At 34.7% G+C, this 18456-nt stretch overlaps 3 protein-coding genes across 6 annotated transcripts in view; 2 read left to right on the forward strand and 1 right to left on the reverse strand.

Moving 5' to 3' along the window:
- Positions 1-18456, reverse strand: part of LOC132118538 (peptidase inhibitor 16) — a 157288-nt gene that overhangs the window by 13429 nt on the left and 125403 nt on the right. The window lies entirely within an intron of this gene.
- Positions 2037-11275, forward strand: LOC132118534 (specifically androgen-regulated gene protein-like). 3 transcript variants are annotated; one of them, XM_059528430.1, is made up of 5 exons: positions 2037-2183; positions 7433-7606; positions 8771-8951; positions 9030-10943; positions 11104-11275. In XM_059528430.1, exons 2-4 carry the CDS (start codon positions 7502-7504, stop codon positions 10541-10543), a joined length of 1800 nt encoding a protein of 599 aa, XP_059384413.1. In that variant the 5' UTR covers positions 2037-2183; positions 7433-7501; the 3' UTR covers positions 10544-10943; positions 11104-11275. The 3 variants fall into 3 exon arrangements, with proteins under 3 accessions (XP_059384413.1, XP_059384416.1, XP_059384414.1); XM_059528433.1 differs by lacking the exon at positions 2037-2183 and adding an exon at positions 4271-4370; XM_059528431.1 differs by lacking the exon at positions 2037-2183 and adding an exon at positions 7189-7368.
- The window catches only part of scube3 (signal peptide, CUB domain, EGF-like 3), a 99311-nt gene continuing 98764 nt past the window's right edge, over positions 17910-18456 (forward strand). For both annotated transcript variants that reach the window (XM_059528440.1, XM_059528439.1), the window contains exon 1: positions 17910-18098. The gene's annotated coding sequence lies outside the window, so the exon portion shown is untranslated. The remainder of the gene's footprint in view (positions 18099-18456) is intronic.

An 18456-nucleotide genomic window follows, 5' to 3' on the forward strand; every position in this document is an offset into this window, starting at 1 on the left:
ACGCAAACCTGCAATAACTAAATATATTAAATAACACAAATGTATCTATTCCCATTTTATTAACAGTGTCTTTGCTGCTGACCTTTAATGATCCAGTTCAACCATACTAATAATTAAAAAATGACTTTAGATAAACTAACAATTGTGCTTCATTGTTTTTTTTTTTATTGCTGAAGAGTGTTGAACCCTCTTCTCCTGTGTTCTACTGTACAGACGTGAATTTACTTTTCCTTCAGCCTGAGGTTTATTCATTACACTTTTTGGTGTGAAAGGGCTTTTACATTTGCTATAAATAGAACTTCTTATATTAAAAACAATCAAGCCCTGTTCATATTTAAAAAGTAACGTGAAAGTAACGCAAAAGTAATGTAACACATTACTTTCCATAAAAAATAACTAAGTAACGTATTTAGTTACTTTTTTAGGAAGTAACGCAATATTGTAAGGCATTACTTTTAAAAGTAACTTTCCCCAACACTGGTCCTGATCTGAATAATGATTCACGATATGTAATCTGATTAGAGTGCTTCAAAACAGTGTAGTTTTTTTTCAAAATTTCTCAAATGAATGGCTCTTTTGATCAGTTTTTTTGTTTTATTTTGAATTTTTTGCACGTGAATCGAGTTTGAATTTTAATCAGTCTGAGCTGCATCTTAAGCTTAAAGGCATACTCCACCCCAAAATGAAAATGTTGTAATTAATCACGTATCCCCATGTCGTTCCAAACCCGTTAAAGCTTCGTTTGTCTTCAGAACACAATTTAAGAATTTTTGGATGAAAACTGGGAGGATTGTGACTGTTGTTCAACAGTAACATAATGAAATGCGAGAATACTTTTTGTATGAAAAAAAAAAACTCATAAATAATGACTTTATTCTCCAGTGCGGAGAGACATAGAGGATACGAATTGTTGAATAACGTCATTATTTTTGTTTTCTTCTTGTACAAAAAGTATTCTCGCATTTCATAATGTTACTGTTGAACCACTGATGGCAGATGGAGTATTCTGACGATGATTTTCATACTTTTCGGGACCTTGACAGTGTAAGTTACTTGGCAGTCTATGGGACAGTCACAAGCCTCCCGGTTTTCATCCTAAATATCTTTAATTGGGTTCCAAAGAACCAAAGAACAAAGATTTTACGGGTTTGGAACGACATGGGGGTAAGTGATTAATAACAACATTTTCATTTTGGGGTGAAGTAACCCTTTAAGCACATCGTAGACCCATTGAAACCAATGGAGTTACGATCAATTTAGGCTTATGATGCTTTTTGGAAATGCAGCCCTGCGTGGTTCTAGCATAAATGACACAGTTGATTCGGTTTGTCTGTTCCTGTTGAACATTAAGGTAAGGTAACTGGTTTTCTGCTAACTTGTGAAACACTGTAATATAGTATGAAGAGCTGCACCTCAAAATACATGTTGTTCAGATGCTCAGCTAGTGACAGTTCAACAGGAAATACCTGATGAGGTTATGTGACAGCATTGTATGTTTAATAATGTGGCATTCTGCATATTTCATACATTATTACATCCTGTTATATAGGCCTACACAAAACCAGTATTAAGTTTCTGGGGCATATTTGTAGCAACAGCCACAAATACATTGTATGGGTCAAAATGATAGATTTTTCTTTTATGCCAAAAATCATTAGGATATTAAGTAAAGATCATGTTCCATGAAGATATTTTGTTTATTTCCTACTGTAAATATATTAAAACTTGATTTTTGATTAGTAATATGCATTGCTAAGAACTTCATTTGGACAACTTTAAAGACCCTCAGATTCCAAATGTTCAAATAGTTGTATGTCGGCCAATGTTGTCCGATCCTAACAAACAATACATAAATGGAAAGCTTATTTATTCAGCTTTCAGATGATGTGTAAATCTCAATTTCGAAAAGAATTACCCTTATGACTGGTTTTGTGGTCCAGGGTCACATATTATATGTCTACTGTGAAGTAAGGTAATATTTCATTCTGAACTGCAGTGTTTACGGACTGTGATCTGTTGATTACACGCTCTCTCCGGCGTTCAGCCAATCAGATTCGGCTCTGTGTGTAACCCATGCTCTGATTGGCTGAGAGTGCTGCGCTGGTGAAGATACTCACAGGCTCTGTGTTTTAGTTTAGAGCTGAGAGTCACGCAGGTGAGCGACTGCAATTCCTGACGGACAGGTAAGACTTTTATCTGCCTTTCGATGGATCTTTGACGCGATTTCCAGGCTCTTGTGACGACATGCTGTTTCACACTCGTTAATAATCATATAACAAGGTTGAAATCGTAAAGTTAACATATATTGTATCGCAAATGTAGGTAACAGGTTACCTGTACGGTATGTCTGTAGTTTTTCATGTGTGCTATCAAGGCAGTAATTTGTGACAGGTGTTAAATCCCTGTTCACATACCCTTTAAAGACTGTTATTTCATGCATTTTGTGTTTCATGTACTTTAAATGATTCACTTAAGTGAGGATTTAACATTTTGATAAATATTGTGTTTTAAAATATCATTCATCATTCCTTTTAGGTCATTTAAATTTTCTTGAAATCCAGCAGCTTTATTCATGATTCAAAAGTCATTTGCCCAGAATATATATATATATATATTCAAATATTGTTTAAAAATAAATTTCTATTGGAATTCCTACTAAATAATTGATTTGCAAGATATTATACTTCACTTTTGCTGAAAAACCATTGCGCATGGAGCAAAAAATTCTTCTAGGATTATCAGAAGACATTTTTGTGGCATGTTTAATTTGTTTGATGAAGCCGAAAGCTTGTTTTTTTGTGTGTGTGAGTGGTTTTATTTAGTGTTGAGGGCACTTGACACCTACACAGCCAAGGGCTGGTCATAAATCTTTCCTTGGCGAAGGGGTCATCATATATTGGTGTTGTGTATGACGGATGTATAGAGTATATTGAATATTCAGAGAGGTTTGCTGTTTTAATGTGTACTTTGCAGATGGATGTGGACTGTGTGTGTTTATTCTCAGTAAATGATTTGCCAGGAGCAGCAGATGACTGCTCTTCACGTCACAGGCCAAATATTTCTAGTAACTAGTGTAGCTGTCTGTGACCATGCTTAATTATGGTCAGCATCATTACACTAAAATAAACGAGCACAGAATGTTGCTACAGTTCAATCCAAATAGATTATTCCAGAGAGCAGTGTAATATAAAGTTATAAAATATTTTCTTTATACTTTGAATATTCTGAATGTACATGATCAGTATTTCTTCCAAGTATCATGATCATTGTTTTTAAATAATGATCAGATGTTAAATCAGAAATAGAAAACTTATACTAAGTAATGCAAGTAAAAAAGTTTTTGACCTTATCATTGACCTTTAATCAATTTCACATTCTCTGGCATATTTTTCAATAAATAAATGTAAAGAAATGCTGAAAGTTGGTGGTTTCTACTTAAAAATACATAATGCATAAAACACAAAAATATTCAGTAAAATGCTTTTACTTACGAAATTGAAATGAGGGTTATTATAGTTAACTAAACCCATAAAACAATATTTTGCGACTTGAAATAAATACACTTTACTCCAAATTAAAAAGTTTGTTACTTTAATTAATCTCATTACTCAAACTAAAATATCTTACGACATGGACGTAAAAAAAAAGAAAAATGCCAAAAACAACAAAATTACTAAATCTTTAACTAAAATGGAAAAATAAATCTAAATTGAATGAAATTCTTTAAAGTTTAATTATTCCTAAATTCAAATTGTAATTATTTAATTATATACTGAAAACAAACAGACAAAATCACATAAAATTAAGAATAGTTTTAATGAATAAAAACGTTGTATCATGTATTCTTATGTTAATTTTATGTCATCATTGAACTTCAGTTCAGTCAGTTTCGGATGCTGATGCTGACGTTACATTTGCTCGTTTTTTACGACTATCATTTCTCAAACTTTCAATTAAATGAAACAAGTGCAGATATCTGTTGGCCACACTTTGACACTGATGTCCTGGTCGTGTTCTGGGTCTATTTTAAGCCTCCACTCCCTCGTGTAAAACGTGAAGACATTCACTTTATGAAAACCATAGCATGTGTGGGCTCAAGAGCAAGAGCAATACAGGAACTGATTACTTCATGCTGTTTCAAAGCTTCATTGAGCTCTGTTGCACATCAAACCGATCAGATTTCACCTGTTTGCATTCTAGTCATAGTCAAAGACAAACCACCCTGAAGCCAAAGGGTGAAGGGATTTTGGTAACACTGAATGAATCCAGCGAGCAGCAGGCATCATCAGGCGCAGTGGCATTCCTGGGCAAACACAGCCGAAGCCATCGCCTTCTTCGTTGCGTTGTTTCTCTCACAGAGTCATGGAGAGGTGTGTGTTTGTGATTACCTCACCTCAGCGAGACACAGCGCCTGAAATATGCTGAATGACTTGAAAACGTTGGCGCTAACAATGGCATTCACACTATCTCCAGGCGCTGCTGTCGTCTGTGTTTTTCAGATTTGTTCATTTTGCTTTTACATGTGGGCTCTGTTTCAAAACCCAGCTATCATGACTTTTAGGGCGTTCACATATTTTTATCATTTAAAAGTTTGGGGTCAGAAAGATTTTCCTTTTTTTAAAAGAAAGCAATTCATACTTTTATTCAGCATGGACACATTCAGTTGATCAAAAATGGGCATTTATGATTATTTCTGTTTCAAATAAATGAAGCAGCATAACTTTTCTCAGCATTGATAATGATCAGAAATGTTTCTTGAGCAGCAAATCAACATATCAGAATGATTTCGGAAGGATCTGAAGGATTTTTTTCATCAAGATCTTTGCAATGAATTCTGGGATTGCCTTCTCCACAAAATAAATACACAGTTCTGCTTCAGAACTTGTCCAAGGCATCTAAGAAGACAGTATAATCTTCTGTGGTGTGATAATTTCACCCATAGATCCTATTCAGTTTAAGATTTCACCTTCAGCGGTTTCATTCTGAAATCAACCGCTCTTCATTAGTGATATTAGTAATCTGGGCACATTGTGTTCTCTGGGCGTAGGCTTTGAGCTCTTTCATTTGGTGTGCTTTTATTTTGATTTGTTCATCTCTACAGGTGTGTCAGACATGCTTCTATTCTTTCATGTCACACTGAACTTGTCTGAAGGGTGGATGCAGGTATTAACTGAACCTCTAGCCATCTGTGCTTAGACATTCATTGATGAACGAATCGATTTGCAGCCTGTGCAAACCAACATTTTGCATGCAAACAGTGCAGGGGTCTGTCCTGATGGGTCATGGCCAGCAGGGACGAACAATGACCCGAATGCAGCTAATCAGAGATGGTTAACAGAGCAAAGAAATAGCTGTGTGTATTTTGCGATAAATTAATCAGTTATTCAGTAAAATCGATTCAGTTTACATAGATGCACACCAGGGTTATTATATTTAACTAAAATGAAAAATAAATATTACAACTTTTATAATTGCTTTAATATAAAAAATATAAATATTTTGTTCCTGTCAGAAAATAAAATACAATTATTTTATTTCAGCTAGGCAACATTTCTTATTGTAATTTAGTTTAATTTGATATATAAATAACTAAAACTGAAATAAAACAATTATATAGACATATTAAAAAACAATAAATAAATATTATAATAATGTAAACTAATAAAAAAACTCAGATATAATTAACATTTAATACTTAAAACAAATAAACAATATATATATATATTACATAAAATGCTTAATTATTAATTAAAAAAATACTTTGACCCAATATTTGTACTATGTATTTTATGTTGAGTAATAAATGTTAATTATTTTATTTGTTTTTATTTTTTTTTGTTCAAGTTGAATGATTGGAAGTATTAGTATTTGGTATACAAATAACTTAAACGGAATTAACAATGGACATATTAATAAATAAATAAATACTGTAATAAGGTAAACTAATAAATAAACTCAGATATACTTAAATTTCATTCAGTAAATGAATATTGTAATAATGTAAACTAATAAAAATTACAATATTTGAAATGGAAAAATAAAACAAATTCAAAATATTAATTAAAACTATAAAAGCATCTCAATGATACTGATACAAACATAGGTTCATCCCCAAAAACCATGAACAAAACTATGCCAAATGTTCCCATATCTGACCCAGACTGCTGTGAGAGTCAGTGTGTTGGCTTTGAGTCTGTGCTGAACTCATATCTCAGACACATCTCCACAGTGTGGCGTCAACAGTGTGACTTCCGTCATTTGTACCAAGATGATTGTGATAGAGACACTTGCTGACAGAAAAGTGCTTTCACAGTAAACTGATGTTATCAGCGGCTCGTGGCTTTTAAAATAGAAGAGGCACGTAATTGTATTGGTCTGGGGATCCCTGCCGATTTATTATCTTTATTATTTATTGTTGTTGTTGTTATTGTTCATTACTTAGCGGTTGTAATTACAGCAGATTCAGCACATTAGCGATTGAAAAGCGGAACTCTCCAACTTGCATAACATGTTATGGTATTACAGCTGTGAAATTAACAACAAAAATACACTTTCTGAGACATGAACTGAAATTAATTGGCAACATTTGTGAATTTTATTGACATTAAATCGTCCTACTCCCATTTTCACCTCAAAATTTTGGGGAAGCTGTGCCACCCCATGACAAGCTGCCACTGGTCAGATGGAGAATACCATTGTACGTTTTAAAAAATATACCATACACTTTATGATTTGCATATTCATATAGGCTAGTACAGTATATGATACTAAGTTCTTCACACTAAATCATCAAAATACATCATATAGGCCTATTATCTAATCACAATTATGTGTGTGTGTGTGTGTGTGTGTGTGTGCCCTCTAGAAGCTTGTGTTCTGCAAGTGTACGTTTCTGTATTGTGCATCCCAAAGAGGCAATAAGTCACTTTCACAGACTTTTAAATGAAATGTTTCCTCCTGGTGGAATGACCAGCAGCTGAATCCTTGGCCATCTTCAAGAATCGGCTAAAAACACATCTCTTCCATCTTTATTTGACCTTCTAACTCTAGCAATATCTACTCTAATTATGTTCTTAAAAAAAAAAAAAATTGCCCCATTTAGACTTCAATCTATTAATTTACTAATTGCTTGTTTTTCTATCTATTCCTGTTCTTTTTTATTTATTATACAATGAACAAAAGCAAAAGAAGCCTCTAACACTAGCTTGCTCTTTTCATTTTATATTCTGTCTGTTTTCGTTTTATTTATTATCTAAAAAAAAAAACCTTGCTACATGTGCTGCGTCAAGCTTACTGAGACGTGTTATAGCACTTGAATATCATTGCTCTTTTGCTGATTTTGATTGCTTCCATTGTCCTCGTTTGTAAGTCACTTTGGATAAAAGCCTCTGCTAATTCTAAATGTAATTTATAATTAATGTTTTTTTTATAGATCCTCTATTTTCCATTATTATAAGCTCTTTAAAGACCTGCACCAGCAGCTGAACTCCTCTCATGTGCAATGCCAAAAAGTGACACCTGGCCCGGGGGCGTTTCCATTGAATCTGTGTCTGTGATGGACAGTGCAGGAAGCTGTGAGAGTGTGCTCAGCAGTAACTCTGGATTTGTGAGTATGACGCCATTCATTCATTTCCCAGAACATTAAAGCAACAGTGCACCTAAAACAAACACTGATTCACAATCATGTAATTCTACACCTGCTATTGCGGTCATTTTTTCCATGGAACATGAGGAAATCTTTAAGAAGATCTTTTCCATGCAAATACAGTTCATAGTCATCCGGTCTGTTAAGCTACAAAAAACACTAGAAAAGGTATCACCACTTTTGGGTGAACCACATTTGATTTTTAAAACATGAGGAACTGTCTGTTCTCTTTATGGGGTTGAAAAGTTGCTTTTTAATCAGTACTGCTTAAAAGAGGAACAAGGAAACATGGTGTGATTTTATCTTATATAAAAATACATCGTAAATAACACTTTCACTCAATCATCTTAAAAATTTTTTTTATTAAAATAAAAAAAAAAAAATAATTACATAACATAAAAATACATAATATATAACCAATTCTGTGTTAAAGTATTTTTTATTAATTATTTTACGTAATATTTTTGTTGGAATGTTTTCTTTTTTAATATTATTGATCAAATTTATTTGGTAAATTTATAAGTATATCAAAGTTTTTTAAAGCACAGTGCATTCAAATATTCAAGTAATGAACATTTACAAACATCAATGAAAAAATGACACTAGATTTTTAGTATTTTTGAAAAAAGTATCTTCTGCTCACCAAGGCTGCATTTATTTGATAAAAAAAAATGCAGTAAAAAAAGCAATATTGTGAAATATTACTTTTCCAAAATGTGACTGTTTTCTATATGAATATATTGTAAAACTTAATTTATTTTACGTTTATTTTTGTAACTTTATTACATTAATAATCAAAATTACAAATTACATGTAATCAAACCGACGGTGAACACTATAAGTGTCACATGATCTTTCACAAATCTCAAGATTGCTGATTATCAGTGCTGAAAACCATATTGTGCTGCTCCATATTTTTGGGTAAACTTTGATAAATTGTATTTTTAATGACTCTTTAAATGAATAGAAAGTTTAAAACAGCAGCACTTATTTGAAGTTGCAGCATTTTATGAGATTATAATAGTCATTTTTTATTATTATTAATGTAATTCAACATTCTTTGCTGAATAAAAGTATCAAATTATTTAAAAAAAATGAAAAAGGCACATTTTCTTTGTTTGATAGAGTGATGACAGTCACCTTTCTGCTGAGGAGAGAGCCTGTCTCTTGTTCCTGGAGGAGACCATTGAGTCTCTGGAGGTAGAAGATGACAGCGGTTTGTCTAACGACGAGTCTGATTGCCCAACTAATGGCCTGAAAGAAAACACTGCTCAGCGAACATCCATGTACCAGAACCGATCTGAGGGTAAGCACTAACAGAATACATGAAAGTACCTTTAAAAATGGTCTGTTTGAGTAATGGCTCATAAATGTTGTCCTTCAGAGCTATCAGCCCATGAGGATCCAAACAAAGTGACTGGAAAAGACCGTAAACCTTCTCAGAAGTACCTTGTGCCACCTCCATTACTCCTTGCCAATGGGAATGCCAAGATAATCAACAAACCAATGGAAACATCGCCCAGGGAAACACCTGTGGCTTTTATTGATGCACCTGATGTGTTTAGATCAAGCCCTGACCTTCAACAACCAAGACGGACCGTTCCAGAAGAAGCTACTTCAAAAGTAGCATCTTCCAAAAAAAGCACTGGACAGTCAGTTGATGTGGTGGACTTGCCACCCTCATTCACACCCGAACCTCCAGTTCAAACAAGTTTACAAAGTGACTCGAAAGCCAAAGATGGTGCACCTAAGAGTTTGGATGTCAAGTCTCAGTCGAAGCAGGAGAAAGTTTCCTCAGAGGTGCCGCTTGAATTCATTCCTCCACCCTCAGACTTCATGGATGAACCAGTGGAGAAAATAAGCCTTGCTTATTCGCCACCGCCTCCTGTTTACAACAAGCCACCGGAAAGGGTTCCCAAACTCCCCAAAATGGAGTCTGGTGGATCCATCAAGCCAATGAAGGTGACCAAATCAGATCCAGAATGCACATCAAGTGTACCATTATCCCACAATGTGATTGAAAACCCATGCAACAAGGCCTCCTTGAAGAAAGCTCCTCACGTGACACCATTGATGGTTGCGCAACAGTCGGCGGCCGACAAACAGCTGATGCCTTTGCCATCTTCAGAACACAGTTCTGCTGCGCTGAAAGAGTACCGCGATACCAAAAGCCCACCTGCTGTGGCACCCAAACCCAAGAAGCTCCCATCGAATATCATCTTCAAAAGCCACAAGGACCCGGGCAGCACACATTCATTACTCCCTCAAACCGAACGAGCTCAGATGGATCCAAAGAAAATCCGAATGGAGGCGTTAAAAAAATTAGGCCTGCTGAAGAACGAAGAGATTGAAACGGGCCACGGCGTGTCTCCTTCTCATTCACCAACGTTCAAAGCTAAAACTCGTCCTCAGTCGTTTTGTAACCCAACAGATCCCATTCGGGAACTATCCAGACTTTCCAAAAGCCCCATACCAGATGACGTGCATCTGGGAGACACACTAAAGTACCAAGATAAGAAAAGGAGGGAAGTTTCACTCAAAAACCAACCGACAAGCTCCTACGAGATCAAAACGGCGTCCCTGGAGCGCACAAGATCTCGAATGACTGCTAACCCTCTGCCAAAGATGACAAACCCTCAAAGGACCCAAGTTGAGTTGTCTCCAGGTCAGTTACGAAAGAGCAGAGCTCGACCTTTTTCTGCAGGGAGCGCCAAGGACTTTGGCATCGGCCATCAAGTTGAAGATTCAACCAAATCGCTCCAAGCGGCTGCAGTTCATCCAGGAAACGACGGGCAAAAGTTGCCTCGCTCCGGAATAAGTGTGATGATCTCTCCACAAGGTAAAAATGGAGAGAACCGAAGGGAAGCCTTGAAGAAACTGGGATTACTCAGGGACTAATGGATGGTACTACTGGCCTTTCGATGTATTCTGGGACATTAACATTGAAAGGACAAATGCTGATGATATGGACTTTGACAATGTCTGTGATGCTTTTGGTTTCGGCTTGATCGTCGATTTGCATCTTTAGGTACCTGCTTAAGTAACTGACACTTAAGTAACGTGATATATGCACTTACAGTAAGGCTACGTCCACATGAATCCAGATCAATTTGAAAACAGCATTTTCTGCTCTTTTATTGTCATAAAAACTAACTTGGGGGTAACACATTATAAGTAACTCAAGTTACGTAATCAGGTTTAATTAGTCAATAAGAAATTGCTTTAAAAATGTACAAAAAACTTTTTCAAATAAGCAAAAGTTACTTTGATTTCCTATTTATTCACTGACACCTCTCCTGTCTCCATGTTGAGAGAAATTGGGAGCAGGTTGCTGAGGCACTTCAGCCTGAGGCTTATTAATTTCAATTTTGGTGTGAAAAAGGCAATTACAGTCTAAAAAAATAACTAATGCATTCATGTATTACTTTCAATAGAAAGTACCTAAAGAATGCAATCAGTTGAGTAATGCCATATTGTAATGCATTACATTTAAAAGTAAAAGTAACACTGCTGATATGCTACAATGAAGTTATCATGCTATTCTTCTGGAACGATCATTTATTAGCAAAATATCCCATCACTCGCTTCTTTTATCTTGCTTTACGCTTTCATAGTGTTGCAGTATAGTATACTTTTGGCCATTTTTTGTCAATGTATTTCAATATAAAATTGTGGTAGATGGGAAACATATTTTCTTGCCCCTAAAATACATTTTGAAAGTTATTTTAGTATATTTAGAGAGAGAAAAATGCCATATGGGTAACGGAGCTCTGTTTTTGCTGGACAAATAGGGTTTTCAAATTGATCCTGATAAAGTAGATGTAGCCAAAAAAAAAAGAAAATGTAAATGGATAATATTTTTCCATATCATTAAAATAATTATAGTTTTCAGATCACTTTCACTTTTTGTGTAATGTAAAATGTAAATATAGTTGCAGTATTTTCCTCAAAAAAAAAAAAAACAACAACAAAAAAACCAGAAACAAGATTCCCACAAGGTGAATATTTTGTTGTAATCTCATCTCATTTCTGGTGCATATATTTCTTTATTGAACAAAAGTGCCATTTCCATGATTTTAACTACTTCAATAAAAAAGTAGGCTTAACGTTATTCTCGTATTTTGTATACTTGTATATTTAAAAAAATATATATATATTATAAAATGTTTTAAAATATACTTATGTTTATTCTACGATTTCAAAAACAACATGCTCTGCATAATCATTAACACGTGCCACGGGGTTCTTAATTCATAAAGATTTGGACTATACGCTGAGGAGTTCAAGCATCTAGATTTTGGAGCAGTTCTGTGAATATGATTGATATTAATTGACGTCAGCGGATGTTTTGATAGCGATCCATGTTTTTCTTGTCAACAGAGTCTCGCTGAAGTAACATTCTGAGAGTTCCTTTCATAACATCAGCTGCTTCTGACAGACGAGGAAGGACTCGTCCAACCTGATCCCAAGCTTTTCTTTGTCAGCAACCATTTGAGCCTGAAATGAGCTGCATGGGCTCATCATGTTTTCAGCTCACGTACCTGCTTCTGCAAGCCTGAGAATATCATTATATGAACAGGTGCAGGAGTCTGTATGTCATTTGGCTTACAAAACATCATAACTAGGCTACAATAGCACTAAGAGCGATCAACAAAAGTAAAGATTTCAGATTTAAAACACCAAGGAACAAATGATAAAAGTTTAGAGTCATCGAACGTGACGTCAGGCTCAGGAATGACTGAACGTGCCTTTGAGAGAGAAGCGCGCGACAGGAATCACGCGCGTCAGTGGATTCTGAATCTCATTTAATAACATGAGAACTGATAAAAACATACCTGAGACGTTTGGGGTTTCAACTAACCCGTGAGACTAGATCTACTAGTGATGCTTTCATTACTCATTTATTCACTCACAGTTTTTATCATTTATCACAGGCTTTTATATGATCATAGCCCTATAACAAGAAAATAACAAGTCTATTCAACTATTCTGAAAATAAGCACACGTGACGCCCTCTAGTGGAAATGTTTATTAAAATATGTGCACAAAAATGTGGCTACTTGTTAAACTTTTTTAAAGGAAGCACCGTTCTTTTGAAACTTAAATTTGTTAAATAATTTGTTAAACAGAGATTAATTTACATTTTCAGAACTATGTATTTTTAGTTCCCAGTATGCTTTGCAAGAGACTTGATCATCAGCATAAATGTGTTATATAAAAACGTTTTTGAGTAAATAAAGACATATTAAGACTTAAATATTCAGTTTTGTTGTTGGTTTATAAAAGCTTGTGTTGTTGTTTTATAAAAAAAACTAACATTTGGAGCTTTAATCCATTAATAATATCTGTGGTACACGTCAATGGATTGATGTCACTACAAATATCACAGAAAACATCTTCTCAAAAATGTTGTATTTAGCTTGTTAAGATGCTTAGCTATTAATAACAGCAAGTAAAAAATTGTTTGAGATGGTAATAGGATTGAGTTTAATTCAGTTAGTACACAGCTGAAGTGTTCACAAAAAGTTTATTTTTTACTTAAATTTCTGGAAATGTTCCCCTGTCTAATATGTTTTCCATTTAATATTTGTATTTTATTTAAACTTTATTTTAATTAATGTTTTTAACAGTTTTAGTATAAGTTTTAGTTGACATTTACCATGTAGGATACAGTATTTTCAGATTTAATTTTAATTTTAGTTTGTTTTAGGTTTATTTGTTCTGCTTTTGCAGTTTTTAAGTTTTAAAAATTTTTGTACATCAGTTTATCAATTTCAGTTAGTTGACAAAGCAACTTTTCTCATTTTAAAATTTGCAATCTAATTTTTTTTAATTAATTTTTTTCAAAACATTATTTTGTATAATTTAGTACTTAATGTCATTATCATTTTGACTAGTTGTTTATTTTAGTTTAAGTTTTTTATTCATCTCTATTATGCATTTTGTCCATTTTTTTTTGTTGTATTTGAACTTTAACTCATATTTCACTTTATTTATTTTTTTAAGTTCAACTTGTCATCTAATAGTTTTATTTTATTTAGCATACTGGAATAATATTTCTGCCATGAAAAAACGTATAGTACTCTACTAATTCATCCTACTTATGGAAAATTAGCATACTTTGTATAATAAACACACTATGTACTGTGGCGATAAGAATAGTATTGTGTGATATTCCAAACATAATCATTCTGAAAATTCGAATCATTTAATCTGACAGTGGTTTTAACACACAGCGTGTGTCCGCAGACTTTGCAGAGAATGTAAATCAGTGTAAATCACCACAGCGCTGTTGTATAGACAAGGATGAGAACCAAAGGTTGTAGGTTCAAACCCCACAGAGACTGGTTTGTGAGCTCCTCATTGTGCCCTTGAGCGGGACATCTCCGGTTACTCCAGGGGAACCGTCCTCACAAAGTGAACTGTAAGTCACTTCAGATAAAAGCCTCGGCTAAATGAGTTAGCAGTAATTAAAGAGCCGCAGGAGGTCCAGATGGTCAGTTTCTAGGGTCAGAGCTGTTTGTGGTCTCTTTAATGATGGATGAAGGGAGAGCAGCATGTTTTTTGGGGTCTTTGGTGCTCAGTAACTAAACAGCAGAACAGACCATAATCTACCTGGAGAAAGCAGTTAGCAATCCCATTCATCTTAAAAGGTAGTATATGTAGAATTCAGTTACACAAATACACAAAAGTGTCTGCTCCGTTCCATACAGCCACAAAACTAGGCAAAAATGACCCAAAGTAGCACAATGCAAAATGCATTTTCCATACCTAACTTTCCTCACAATGCAAGTTGCATAGGGCCCAGACAATTACACAAGGCTGTTCCTCCTCCTTGTGTCCAAATGGCACGGCACTATCAATCTGTTGGATAGAAGAGGTAAAATAGGAAAGTGAGCAAGACAACGGTAAGTAGGGGTGGCACGATTCAACTTTTTCACGGTTCGGTTTGTTTCACGGTTTTAGAGTCATGGTTTTCGGTACAGTTCGGTATGTGCTATGTTTATGGAAAAACTATACTTTCTAATTTAAAAAAGAAGAAGAAGTATATTCTATCCAACTACAAGCAACAACACAAATAAATACAATAGAGCAAAGATACAAACAATAAACAGGGATTTTAAGTTTTTTTTTTTTTAGGCAGGTCTAGCATACGTTTTTATTAGGTACAGAAATTGAATAAAGTAATCAAATGTAAAACAGCATTGCATATTGGACTGTATAAATTAAAGATTATTATTTATTAAAGTTATAAAAGCTTTTTAATTAAGAACAGTGAGTGATTTCTTGGTTGATGCTGTTCGATTAATATAAAGACTGTCACTTTAAGAGAATGCACTGATACAGTGGCCTACGTTCAGCCGGCTATGTCTGCTGTAGGATACTTACCAAAACGGGCATTTTGAAATAATTTTTGTGTGAATTTGTCCATTTAAACACAATACTTCAGAGAGAGCTTAATATTTGCGCGTTCTGACGCGCGGGTTTGCGCGCTTCGGGTGAGCGCATGCACAAATCTTCTAACTACGCGCGCGAGCTCGCGTCCTTTCGGCTCTTATATGTTTAAACTGACGAAGCTTAAATAAGTTAAGTTTAAATACATATTAACGTGTGCTGTTCATGTCTCATCTGTGCGCGCGCGCTGTCAGTAACCGGATGATGCCGAAAGGACTGCTCATATTCCATCATAAATCATTAACATTGATCAACAGTGAATGATTTGTCCAGGGTTTCTTTTTCTTTTTTCTTTTCTCATCGCTATTGTTGTAATGTCTGGGAATCCAAAATGCGCATCCATCAACATAAACATATATTAGTTGAACCCAGTTTGTTTTACGTGATATTTATAGCAAATCATATATTACAGATGCTTTGTCAGATTTAAGTTGAACCGCGTTCCCAGCGCGTGACGAACCGTGTGAGGTGAACCGAACGGTTCGGGTTTTTTTCAGTGAACCGTGCCACCCCTAACGGTAAGTGATGCATTTTAAAAAGATGATGTTGAAATGACAGTTGCTGCAGTTTTGTGGCTTTAATTCAGCAATTTGTGAGCATTTGAAGACGATATGTGCTGTGTTATTGTGAACGACTTTCAGAGTTGATCTAGACAAGTACATGGAAACTGTCTATAGTTCTGTTAATCCTAAAACAGTGAAAAATGCATCTCTATATTCATCCTATGCATCCTTTTAAGGTGTACATTTATTTATTTATTTATTTTTTCCTGTCAACACATCCATTAACCATGTCTTAACCAAAAAAATAAACACACACACACACACACACACACCATGGTTACCTCCCTAAATTTGGAATCATCTCACAAAAAAGGATTTTGGGTAAAACGCATTTTGGCCTGTAAACTATTGAAAAAAAAGAAAAATCATCACCAGTTGCTAAATTCAAATCTGCATTCGATGGCTGGCACAGAACCAGAGACACACACACGTTTTTACAGCACAGTGCATTATGACCAATCACACACGATTCTGTTAAGTTTATGAATTCCAGGACCAATCAGAGGCGTTCAGATGAGTCAGATTAGCAAAATGCAATTACTTATATTTGAGAATCGAGATATTCCCCCAACAATATTGTAATGCATTACTTTTAAAAGTAACTTTCACCAACACTGTCTATCAAATGTATGTCCTAAGTGTGTGGTTTTCTAGCGTATTTTATTTAACTTCTCAGGTAATATCAGTGGTATGACCTATTTCGGATCAAAATTACAACAACGGTGCATGGTTACATACACATATATTTAATTGTTTGATCAAAATTATTGCTAGGGGCAATTTAGTAGTCCCTGGATATTGGTAGGCACATGTCCCGAGCATTCCTACTACATTTTATGCACTTGATTTATTGAAATGCTTTAGGTGAGTAGCTTTTTGCATATTTTTGTTCCATTAAAGTAGGCCTAATTAGGAAAAGATGAGAGCAGTCTGCAAAAGTAAGTACTGTGGCCTGCTTTAATACTCCTCCTTCACATCTGCTGAAAAAGAGGAAGCAACAAATTTGAAGAGAATGCCTTTTATTGCGACATCCTAGAGTGCTTTAACCACAGAGACCCGGGCCACACATCTGGATGAAGATGGTGAATCAGAGCCGCAGGGTTACATGTCCGGCTGCCATCATGATCTCCTCAAACACACATTACTGCGGCTTTCAACAACAAAGTTACGAAACCTTTGAGGTTTACCAGCAGCCTCTTTAATGGCCTCCCAGAAGAGCTCGCGCTAATAGTGACATTTTTCAGATATTTGGACATTTCTACTAAGAGACTGCACAGATTCGGAGCTGATTTATTTTGACTTTTCTGTTTGTTTGTTGATATGGAAAGGGAGACAGTGTCCCGGGGGAATAATATTTTGCATAGTTTATTCAGAGCCAGTGATAGTCTGCATCAACAAAATTCCAATCAAATACTTTTCATGTGAGTGCATGCATTACCTTCAAATTTTTATAACCCTGAAATTGTGCAAATAATTTAACATAAATATAATATATATAACTCTACAGACACTTGAAAAAATAAATAAATAAATAAATAGATAAATGTTAAAGAAAAAAAATTACAAAATCTTTAACTAAAATTTAAATGAAAACAAATATATATATATATATATATATATATATATATATATATATATTATGTATGTGTGTTTGTGTAATATACATTACTTGAAATTAACTGAAATAAAATTATAAAGTGGTGTACTAAAAGATATTAAATGGAAATAAAAATGAACAAAATCTATTTTGACACTTAAAAATAAATGAATAATAAAAATGAAAAAAATAATTAAAACTATAATAAAATAAAATAACACTGGAAAATTATAGATGCACACACACACACACACACACACACATATATATAACTGAAAATTAATTGAACATTACCCAAAGTAACAAAGTATTACAAGAAGTAATGACATACTAAAATAACTCAAATGAAAATAAATATTAAATTAGACCACTGACACCAAAAACTAATAAAAATTATAAACACAAATAAATTATAAAAATTTTCCTCATTTGTAAGTCGCTTTGGAGAAAAGCGTCTGATAAATAACAAAATATAAATGTAAACATATGATGAAATAAATGTCAAACGGTGTAGTTGTTTTATCTACCAGCAGAGGCGCAGTGTTGAAGCTACTCAGCAAAACCGCCTTAGGCTTGGCTGATATCTGATTGGCTGTCATCTGTTTGGAGGGCGTGGCTTTGGTGAAAAGGGGTGTGGTTTCATTTGAATGGCTTCCTTCTTCGTGAAGTTAGCATTATGGCTAACCCCTCATAGCTGTTTTAGTATCTCATAGTTCAAGGCTTGAGGAGAGACGTATTGGTTTGTAGACTAGAAAAACACCAGGCAGAATGATGTCATGGGAATATTTTCATATTACGCCCGTATGATCTGTGCAGGCCCAAGTGCCTCATCCTGCAGGTAGGCCGAGACCTCATGAGAACCTACTTACACAAGCTGATTACCAGAGCAATCAGCACAGATAATCTGCTGAGCTCATATTTTCAGCAATTACCCTCACAGCTACTCCGTATGAACACAGATTACACACAATCAGCACAACACAGCCCTACACGCCCAACACAGTTACCAGCAGCTTGTTTGGAAATGCTTTCTCTGGTTTAGTGGCTCATTTGAGAGCCTTCAGACACATATCTGTCTCCTCGGAGCTCTACTGGAGCTGATTCACTGCGTGTGGTCTTCATATTCGAAGGGAGCATCTCATTGAAATAGAATCTAAGTGATTGTGTTCGTATTTTCAATTAGATTTCATTTTTAT

The sequence above is a fragment of the Carassius carassius genome, chromosome 37 (genome assembly GCF_963082965.1).
Source record: "Carassius carassius chromosome 37, fCarCar2.1, whole genome shotgun sequence".
NCBI lineage: Eukaryota > Metazoa > Chordata > Actinopteri > Cypriniformes > Cyprinidae > Carassius > Carassius carassius.

What these genes read in the sequence shown, in the direction of transcription:
- LOC132118534 (XM_059528430.1), top strand. Translation starts at nt 7,502, where the DNA reads ATGCCAAAAAGTGACACCTGGCCCGGGGGCGTTTCCATTGAATCTGTG. An exon ending in TCAGCAGTAACTCTGGATTT is followed by an intron (nt 7,607 to 8,770) that starts GTGAGTATGACG and finishes TTTGTTTGATAG; the next exon opens with AGTGATGACAGTCACCTTTC. An exon ending in GTACCAGAACCGATCTGAGG is followed by an intron (nt 8,952 to 9,029) that starts GTAAGCACTAAC and finishes GTTGTCCTTCAG; the next exon opens with AGCTATCAGCCCATGAGGAT.